At 35.3% G+C, this 10,914-nt stretch overlaps 1 protein-coding gene across 1 annotated transcript; it reads left to right on the top strand.

Moving 5' to 3' along the window:
• The first annotated feature begins 258 nt into the window (after positions 1 to 258).
• LOC141718144 (cytochrome P450 CYP736A12-like) lies at positions 259 to 2,585 on the top strand. Its single transcript, XM_074520522.1, has 2 exons — positions 259 to 1,016; positions 1,172 to 2,585. Exons 1-2 carry the CDS (start codon positions 345 to 347, stop codon positions 1,997 to 1,999), a joined length of 1,500 nt encoding a protein of 499 aa, XP_074376623.1. The 5' UTR covers positions 259 to 344; the 3' UTR covers positions 2,000 to 2,585.
• Positions 2,586 to 10,914: the final 8,329 nt, after the last annotated feature.

Genomic DNA, 10,914 nt, shown 5'->3' with positions numbered 1-10,914 from the left:
TGTACATGTACATGCATGTGGGTGTTGTTGAAAAAAATATTAGGAGAAAAAAACAAGAAGGGAACATTTTTATAAAAATGGAAAAGAAACCAGCAGAAGCTTTCCTACACATGGAATTTTTATTTTATATTTAATTTTTTTTTAGGCATGTGGTACAAAATCAGTTGAAATACTGCTTGTGGTTTAGGTGGGTTCATTTTTGGCTGCTCAGTTTATCTAGCTATAAAAACCAAACTCCTACCATTTTTAAACAGCACACAACATACAAGCAACTACATTACTATACTTGAGTTACTTTCAATCTTTAAAAACCATAATATCCTTTTCCAAATAATTAACCAACGATGACACTTTCCTGGGCTTTTTCATTTCTGTTCCTGGTCCTTGGAGCTGCATTCTGGTGGATACTCGACACCAGGCAGCGTAAGCTACTGCCACCAGGCCCGAGAGGATTACCGATTGTTGGTAGCCTTTTAAGTTTGGGCAGCCTTCCCCACCGCACCTTCCATGAGTTGTCCAAGAAGTATGGTCCTATAATGTCTTTACGCATGGGTTCGGTGCCAGCTATAGTTGTCTCGTCTCCTGAGGCTGCTCAACTTTTCCTTAAAACTCATGACAGTGTTTTTGCAGCACGACCACAAATGGAGGCTGTTGCACATATGTCATATGGTAACAATGGCATTAGTTTTACCAATGGTACGTACTGGAGGCATGTGAGAAAATTTGTTGTACAAGAGCTTTTAGCTCCCGCAAAAGTTAATTCTTTTCGAGGGATGAGAAGAGATGAGGTTGGCTTAGTCGTGGAGGACATTAAGAAAGCTGCCGTGGCTGGTGAGGTGGTGAATGTTAGTGATAAGGTAGGGGGTTTAATTGAGAACATGACGTTTAGGTTCCTTTTAGGACGAAGCAAAGATGATCGCTTTGATCTCAAGGGCATCATGACGGAAGCCTTTACTTTGGCTGGACAGTTTAATCTTGCTGACTTTGTGCCCTCCCTAAAGCCACTTGACCTTCAGGTACATATATTGTCAAGGAACTTCATAATTTCTGGTTGTACAGTTAAACAATGGCATACTTAGTATTTTTCAGGTCCTATGTATCATCTCTGTCATATTTTTAAGCTTCTTTACTCTTCCTAGTTTTAACGTGATTTACACATTGCCTCCTACAGGGATTGTCACGCAAATATGAGGCAACAAGCAAGAAACTTGATGCAATGTTGGAGCTAATTATTGAGGAGCATGAGCAAAATTTGAATAATGGCACTCTTAAGAATAATCGTGACATTGTCGATGAAATGATATCTTTATCTAGAAATAACGCTTCTATCAACCATCAAGAGCTAGCCAAACTGATTGACAGACCCAGTATCAAGTCCATCATGATCGATATCATTACAGCAGCAATTGACACCTCATTTACATCAATCGAATGGATACTAACAGAACTAATGAGACATCCAGGCGCAATGAAAAAATGTCAAGAGGAGCTAACTTCCATTGTTGGACTTGATAGAATGGTGGAGGAGACGGATTTGCCCAAACTAGAATATCTGTACATGGTTATTAGAGAAGGTATGAGACTACACCCTATTGTACCGTTACTTGGTCCCCATGAAGCTAAGGAGGATATTGTAGTTAATGGATATCATATCCCTCAGAAGTCACGAATTATTGTAAACGCATGGGCTATAGGACGAGATTCTAAGGTGTGGGGTGACAATGCTCTAGAATTCATTCCAGAGAGGTTTTCTGAGAGTAAAATAGATCTTCGAGGACGTGATTTTGAGCTCTTACCATTTGGTAGTGGTAGAAGAGGGTGTCCAGGTATGCAACTGGGGTTGCTCAGCGTTCAGCTAGTGTTGGCTCAGTTGCTACATTGTTTTGATTGGGAGTTACCGCACGGCAAATCTGCTGAAGACTTGGATATGACTGAGCAGTTTGGGCTAACTATTCCCCGAATCGAACACTTGCTCTTGGTGCCTAAGATTCGTATTTAAACACGGTAGCCTTAGAAAGTAGTAATTACCTAAAGGCTCATCATTTCTCTCTAACACAAATTCATTCATTCATTCTGATTTATTAAAAAAGGGTTCCTTGATTCATTGTAATATGGTGATTATGATATAGAATTGATGTAGTTGTCTGTATTAGTCCTCCTTATCGGGCTGCTTGCGCCACAATCTTATTGCATTAATGTGAATGTAATCTTGAGGTTTAGGATCAATAGTCTACCAGAGGCAGATTTCCCAGTACCTCGGATACAGTAAAGATAAATTTTCTCTGTTCGGGCTCATCAAACCTCTCAACACCTTCCCGATTGCTTCCATTGACTCTTTCATTAGTGCCAATTGCGATAACCTGGAGTAATGCTCATACAATTCTCCTGTTGTTTTCAATAAAAAGTGTCTGGGCATTACCCGAAAAGACCACAAATTTTAAATAAAAATGACTTTCAATCATTTCCTTCTCCACCACATTTGTTATTTTCACTTCAGTTTTTGAGTCCAAGTAGTGGGACACTCTCTCAATCTCCACATTAAGACGTGTTTCGGCTTTCTTCAAATATTCCCCACAATCACAACAAGCAATGAACTGTTGAGACTCTAGCAGACACCTCGATGAAAGGCTTCTCAAAGTCTTCCTGGTATCTGCTAGCATCTTTGTTACAGTCCTCATAAGACCACGATTTATTACTTTACCGGTTCTTTCGCTCTGCACAGCAAACAAAGAAATGTAGTCAGGGGACCAGGGATTCAAACAAACTGGTACTTGTTTGCTCAGCCTGGTTTGTAAATTAAAAATAAAAATCTATAACTTTATAAGTTAGTTACATTTATGTATATTTTACTAAAATATATTTTTGAAGTACAAATTTTTGTAGTTAAAAAGAATTGTACTATTATCAAAAAATATAATTTTATTTACATGGTAAGAAATTAAAATTAATAAATATTATTTGCTACTAAGTGATGTGAAGTTAAATTAGAGTTATACCTTGATCAATAATCCATAAACTAATAATTTTATTAAATAATATTTTTTTCATGTACTCCTCATAGCTAAGTATACTTTTTTGGTCTCAGCCATAGATCATATTTCATTTTTAAATTCAAGATACATTAAGTTAATTTATCTATAATTTTTACTCTCTTGGTCATTCATAGGTATACATAATTATCATTAGGGGTGAGCAAAAAAAAGTCAAACCGACCGGACCGACCGTTGCACACCCGTAATTATCATCCAATGCTATACATAATTAGTATGCATGGGGCCTGACATGAAGTTTAATAAAAAGTGTATCCTGGTAGCGAAAAATAAGATAATTAAAATTGTGGATCAATTAATAGTGAAAGAATTTAGTGGATATGAGTGGATAATAGTTAATTTTTATAGTATAAAATTTGAGTAAAGTTTTATGGAGACCCTATTTCAATGGAGGCCTAGGAAACCATCTATATTTTGTAATCAAAATAGTATAAAATATAATATTTTGTGAAATATGTTCTACGAAGATCACCAATTCATTGAAATTGTTGCAGATTTTTTAAATTTAATAAGTATAATGTATATTCTGCAAACTGAACAAATGTTCTGCAGAATCAACATTTTTCATTGAAAAAAATATTTTGTAATGTTATACATGTAGGACATATATGATATTCAATATTTTTAATAAATTGATGATCTTTGTAAAATATAATTCGCAAAATAATAAGTTTTGCAATGTTTTTATGCAAAATTTTACTCGCAGAACATAAGTGGTATCCGCGTCTTCAACAAAAAGGGGGTCTCCATGGAACTTTAATATACATTTTACTATTTTTGTAATGCATGCATGTCTAAAAAGTAAACTGTGTACAAAGGTTATATGGAGTATTACTTTAGAATTTTTATGTTTAAGGGTAATATTTGAATTTGTAGACATAATTTCACTTAGCAATAAAACTATTTATTTTATTTAGGGGTTGGTTTTTGTTATTTGGTTCCCAACTTGTGGTTAGATATTTAATGTGATTCATTTTGGATTATAATGGTTATAACTATCGAGGACTACTTGCACTACATCATATATGACATATTATAACATTTTTTCAGTGTCACCGGCTAAAGTGTGACCACAGGTGCGTTAAAAAAAATTTAGGCTACATCTGATTATGTATTTTTCCGGTGTAACCATCGATGGCATTTGAGGTAACCATAGATATATGTAGGCATATATGGTAACGTAAAGGAATTCTATATGAAGTTCAAGGCCCGTCACGAATACAAATGAGGTAGTTCATGTTCGAGGCCCGTCACTGATATGAATAAGACATGTTGTCCAATAACTCAAGGTTTAACCTTGATCAAAGATTAATTGCGTTAATCATCAAGATTAGTAAAAAGATGAAGTTTGAAACTCAAAATTTGAGTTATTGGCCAACCACGACCATGTCAGAACCTCATCAATCAATCAAGACCGAAAGTCCATAAAGAAAAGGTCAAGTAGCCTGCTGGAAAGGCCTTTAGCCGACCAAGTATCCACAGTCACTGTTGAAAGTTCTCGACCTACTAGGATGTCCACGGTCACGACTAAGTGTCCATGAACACCATCACGACCAAAGTGGTTCATGGGGACCATGAACAAAAACTCCCGGAAGAGTGGACTCGGCCGAGTAGTCTCATTGGAAGGCTTTTCAGCCGACTTGGACACCTACTCCGCTTACTCCCGGAAGAGTACACTCAGTCGAATAGGCTCAATGGAAGGCTTTTCAGCCGAATAGAACGCCTACTCTGCTTACTCTCGGAAGAGTAGGATTATTTTTGAACGCTTTTCAGCCTAGTAGGACGTCACATCACTTACTCTTGGAAGAGTATGATAATGTTTTAAGGCTTTTCAACCTAGTAGGATGTCATCTCACTTAATCTCAGAAGTAAACTCGAAAGATTAGAATCAAAGTAGTAGGATTATTTTTTAAGGCTTTTTAGCCTAATAGAGCATCACAACCAAGGCAAAGCTTTATGGTCGACTACCCTCGACCGAGTAGGCTCCAGGGAAGCCTATCAGCCGAGTAGGAGCCGACCGCCCGAAGAATTTTTTTTGAAAATTTCCCAGCCAAGAAGACTTACACCAAAAAACCCCCAGCCGAGTAAGTGGCATGATGAAGCCCCTTTCTCCTGAATGGACTAAATATTTCCAATTTTTATTTTAATAAATCAAAATAAAATTAGAATGATTTTATATCAAAAGTATTTTACTAAAACAATCTATTAAATTAAATTATTTCAGTTCTAAGTTATCGAGAAGTCTAAAAAGTATACTTGTAGAGAACTCTATGAAATGACATATGTCGAGATCTCTACAATGACTTATCGAGAAGTCATAATGAGGCTTCTCGAGAAGTCCTTCGAAAAGTTAAGAAAATGACTTATCGGGAACTTTATCGAGAAGACTCAAAAATGACTTGTCGAGAAGTCAGTTAGAGTTATCGAGAACTCAGTTCTCTATATACTTTTGTTCTTTTTTTGGTTTTGTCTTATGTTAAGTTCACATTTTGAAAATGTAAATTAAAATTTAGACATTTTTCTTAGAATAGAGGCGTCCTTTAATACCCCTTTCTTACAGATCAAAATCTGCTTTTGACAGAATCATCCTTTCTTTCAATATTGAAAATTCATATTTAATTACGTTTCACATAAACACAAGAACAAGAATCTCAGGATTGTATTCATAATATTATTGTTAAGGCAAGAAACGATTCCTATTCTAGATTTTCTAGAGCACGCCTTATTTTGATTTAAGTTCACCTAAATCTATCATCGCATGATAAACATAGGCATATATCTCATATATAAAAATAAATAAACAAGTAAGCATGCAAGTAATATCATGTCACACATTGATATAATGATGTATAGATTTATTATAACATTTAAAAGCAATTAAAATAATTAAAACATGCTTTAAAACACTTTCAGGAATATAAACAGTTCAAAACATTTATATAAAAAATATTTGACCACTCCATTAGATCCGTCTCGGAAAAACGAATCCAACGATATATTGCACGCCCAAAACGGAGTTACGAAACTTCCAAAAAATCAAATTTAATGTGGACAGACGGGCTGTAACGCATTACAGGAATGCGTGAGAGGATTGTCAAAATCAGTATTTGCTCCTGATGGCCTTTGTGATTCATGTTAAAAGGCAAAACAAAGAAAATCTTCATTCAAGAGCAAGACTGAATCTTCAATTCTTGAGCTTTATCACCTACTACATGTTGATCTATTTGGTCCAGTGAATGTCATGTCTATTGCAAAGAAGAAATATGCTATGGTCATAGTAGATGAGTTTACCAAATACGCATGGGTGTATTTCCTGCACATAAAAAGTGAAACTGCATCTATCTTGATTGATCATGTCAAACAACTGGATAAATTAGTCAAAGACTCTGTGAAAATTATAAGAAGTGATAATGGCACTGAGTTCAAGAATATGATTATGGAAGAGTTCTACAAAGACCATGGAATAAAGCAGGAATTCTCTGCTCCTGGAACTCCACAGCAAAATGGAGTTGTTGAAAGAAAGAATAGAACTCTTATTAAAGCTGCAAGAACTATGCTTGATGAAGCAAAGTTACCAACCTACTTTTGGGCTGAAGCTGTGCAGACTGCTTGTTTTACTCAGAATGTAACACTTACCAACAAGCATGGAAAGAAACCATATGAGATGGTGAAGAAAAAGAAGCCAAATCTGAAGTACTTTCATGTATTTGGATACAAGTGTTTTGTTCTTAAGACTCATCCTAAACAGCTATCTAAATTTGATCTAAAAGCCGATGAAGGAATTTTTGTTGGATATCCACTCTCCACAAAAGCCTTCAGAGTCTACAATTTAAGAACAAGGGTTGTCATGGAATCTATCAATGTCTCTTTTGATGATAAGAAGAATACTAGACTTGAAGATTTCAATGATCATGATCAGCTGAAATTTGAGAATGAAGATTTAAATTCTGATTTTGTAAATTTTGATTGTCTAAATCCCGATACTACAAACTCTGATGGGTTAAACTCTGATGTTATTGAAAATGTGGTGACTACGCCAAAGGAAAATGCACCTGTGCAGGGGGATGATATTGAAGATCGAACCACATCTCAAGAAGCATCAGAACCTAGAACAGGCTCTTCAAGTTCTGATTCATCAAGTTCTGATGGGCCAAGTCCTGATAATTCTGGAAACTCAAAAACTGAAGGATCCAACTCAGAGAGCATAATTTCAGGGGGAGTATCAGAAAATGTTGATGGGGACAGCATGGATCATGGGGGAGTATCCAGTTCTAGAGATCACCTTCCATCTACAAGAAAGTGGACTAAATCACATACATCTAACTTGATTATTGGAAATCCTGAAGCAGGTGTTAGAACTAGAACATCAACATCAAATTAATGTCTCTCTCATTCTTTTCTTTCTTAGACTGAACCAACGAAAGTGGAAGAAGCTCTTCAAGATGCTGATTGGGTGCAAGCAATGCAGGAAGAGTTAAATGAATTTGAAAAAAATAAAGTATGGACCCTAGTGCCAAGACCAAAGAATAGATCTATTATTGGTACAAAGTGGGTGTTCAGAAATAAAACTGATACTGATGGCATAATTACAAGAAATAAAGCAAGGCTGATTGCAAAAGGATACTCTCAATAGGAGGGAAATGATTATGATGAAACATTTGCACCAGTTGCCTGATTGGAAGCCATAAGGATATTTTTGGCTTATGCTGCTCACAAAAAGTTTACAGTCTTTCAAATAGATGTAAAAATGATTTTCTTAATGGAGAATTGGAAGAAGAAGTATATGTTGAACAACCTCCAGGTTTTATAGATTCAAAATTTCCTAATCATGTCTACAGACTTGATAAAGCACTTTATTGTCTTAAGCAAGCTCCAAGAGCATGGTATGAGACATTAACTCAGTTTCTTCTGGAAAGTGGATTTAACAGAGGGACTATTGACAAAACTTTATTCTATCTCAACCATGGAAAGGAATTACTTTTGGTACAGATATATGTTGATGATATCATTTTTGGTTCTACAAATGACAGACTTTGTAAGAAGTTTGCCAAGCTAATGCAGTCAAGATATCAAATGAGTATGATGGGAGAACTTAGTTATTTTTTGGGCCTTCAAGTCAAGCAGAATGAAGAAGGAACTTTTATTTATCAATCTAAGTAAACCAGAAATTTGTTGAAGAAATTTGGAATGCAAGATTGTTCAAGTGCATCCACTACTATGGCCATTGCAACAAAATTGGATAAGGATACTGGTACATTAGTAGATATTACTGATTACAGAGGTATGATTGGCTCACTACTCTATCTAACTGCAAGTAGACCTGATATTATGTATGCTACCTGTCTTTGTGCAAGATTTCAAGCAGATCCAAGAGAACCTCACTTAGCAGCTATGAAAAGAATTTTCAAGTACCTTAAGGGTACAGCTGATCTGGGATTGTGGTATCCTAGGGAATCAGACTCTAAGCTAATAGGTTACTCAGATGCAGATTTTGCAGGGTGCAAAATTGACAGGAAAAGCACAAGTGGAAGCTGCCAATTTCTTGGAGGCAGATTAGTTTCTTGGTTTAGCAAGAAACAAAAGTCAATTTCCACATCAACAGCAGAGGCAGAGTACATTGTTGCAGGAAGCTGTTGTGCATAAATTCTTTGGATGAAGAATCAGTTACTGGATTATGGGTTAACATATTCTAAAATACCTATTTACTGTGATAATCAAAGTGCTATTTCTATGACAGGTAATCCAGTTCAACACTCAATGACAAAGCATATCAGCATTAAGTACCACTTCATAAGGGAACATATGATGGAAGGTACAATGGAATTGCATTTTATTCCAACAGATCAACAACTAGCAGATATCTTCACAAAACCACTGTGTGAAGCTACTTTTACAAGATTGGTAAATGAACTTGGAATGGTTTCAAGTTCTTTCTCTAAATCTGTTTAGCTTATGTTCTGATACATCAGACCATATGATCATTATTTACATATATTACTATCTTTATGTAATCTGTGCTTAAATTGAAATTTACCTAAGTACTGATTGTTGTCTGATATAAATTTCTAAACTCTGATAGTGATATGAATGTTTCTGTGACTATTCAATCCAATGAGGATAAATGTGCTAGATGTTGACCTAGTAGTCTCTAATATACTAAAGATCCCATGTTTGAAGCAATTGTTTATGTGAAAATCTTTTAACACAAGTAAATTCTGATATTGAGCTTGGTTAGGTTTACTTTATGTATCTTATTACTAAGTCAAAAACTAGAATAATGCTTCTTATTTGTTAAGTTCTGATATTGGTAAATCTTATGGATGTACTAAGTGCTGATAAGCCTCACTTATCAAAAGAAAAATTACAGAAAAGAAATAAATATCAGGTACTCCTTTGAGATCTAGAAAAAAATATATGTGGAAGGGAAGAACCAAGTGCATTGCTGGTATTAAGTAATATGCATTAGAAAAGCAAAATTTTCTTGGTGACTTTTCACATTCTCTGATTACTGGAGAAATACTATGATAATAGCATAAATTTTGATAAGCAGTTGTGACTAACTTACACTGAGGAGCTCCTGTGAAAAAGAATATCAAAAGATGCATAAAATGAGCACAAAACAGTTGAGGTGGACTCATGCATTAACTCATTCTATAGTAGACTTCAGACTAATGATAGATTTTGAGCAAAGTTCTTAGTTATGCCTTATTTCTAAGATGTACTGAAGTGAATCAGACTTTACTCTTTGTCTGATATATAGCTTAAATCACACACTTACACTCCATATGAATGATGAAAATTACTGTGGTGATCAATGATTGTTTTAGATGAGCAGTTTAAGTGTCAGTTGCATAAATTCTGGGGACAAGTTCTTATGGAAGTTCTGATGATTAAGTTCTGCAAAACAATATCAGTATTTGTGTGAAGAATTAAAGAAATAAATATTCACTTTTTGAGTAAAGAAGCCATATTCCGATGACCTTTAAATTCTGATAATAATCAAGTTCTGATGCTTACGTGGCAGTATTTATTTACTTGATTTATTTTTGGTCAATACTTGAATGGTTATATTTTATCAGAATATTGGTTTAAGTGAGATAAAGACAGTAATAATCATTTATTTAGTGGGAAGTGTTTTTTTTAAAAGTAATCATTACTTATTTCCCGTGCCCATTAACTTTTGTCTTAATTACTGCATGGCTGACAGGTGTATAGTCTGTTCCACTTCTCAATAACTGCTGTCAAGTGGAGCGTATAAGTAAAAGAGATAAAAGATTTTAAAATCTTTTACTTACATTTCTTTCTATATTCTCTCTCTTTTTCTTATTTTCTCATATTCTCTGACGGTTTTCTATCCAGACATTTTATCAAACACCTTTCAGGCACTCTAAATTTTCACTCATTTTCAATGGCAACCAAGGATATAATCTTTAATAGAGCAAAGTTCGTCCCCAACAACTACGCTGCCATTCTCACTAAGAGTGAAGCTCCTTCGGAACTTCATTTTATTCAGGATTTCTTATCTCATAGTGAAATTGGGTTCGCTTTGACACAGCCATCCAGTTTATCTGGAAATCAAGTTCTAACGTTCTGGCGAACGGGACTTTATGATGATGGTGGTAAGAATGGGACTCCAAGCATCGTGTTTACAGCAAAGGAGGTTGAGTATGTTGTTACTCCGGCAACAGTTCGAAAAGCTCTACACCTCCCTGAAAACTGTCAATTCAATTCTGCTGTGGAGGAGCCCTTGCTACAGCAAATGATGGATAATTTAGGGTATGAGGAGAGTTTGGCAAAGTTGGGCCAACTTAAACGCCCACATATTCGAAGAGAATGGGGCTTTTTCTTCGATTGCATCATGAAG

The sequence above is a fragment of the Apium graveolens genome, chromosome 4 (genome assembly GCF_009905375.1).
Source record: "Apium graveolens cultivar Ventura chromosome 4, ASM990537v1, whole genome shotgun sequence".
NCBI classification, from domain to species: domain Eukaryota; kingdom Viridiplantae; phylum Streptophyta; class Magnoliopsida; order Apiales; family Apiaceae; genus Apium; species Apium graveolens.
This window is presented reverse-complemented; position numbering and strand designations above follow the sequence as displayed.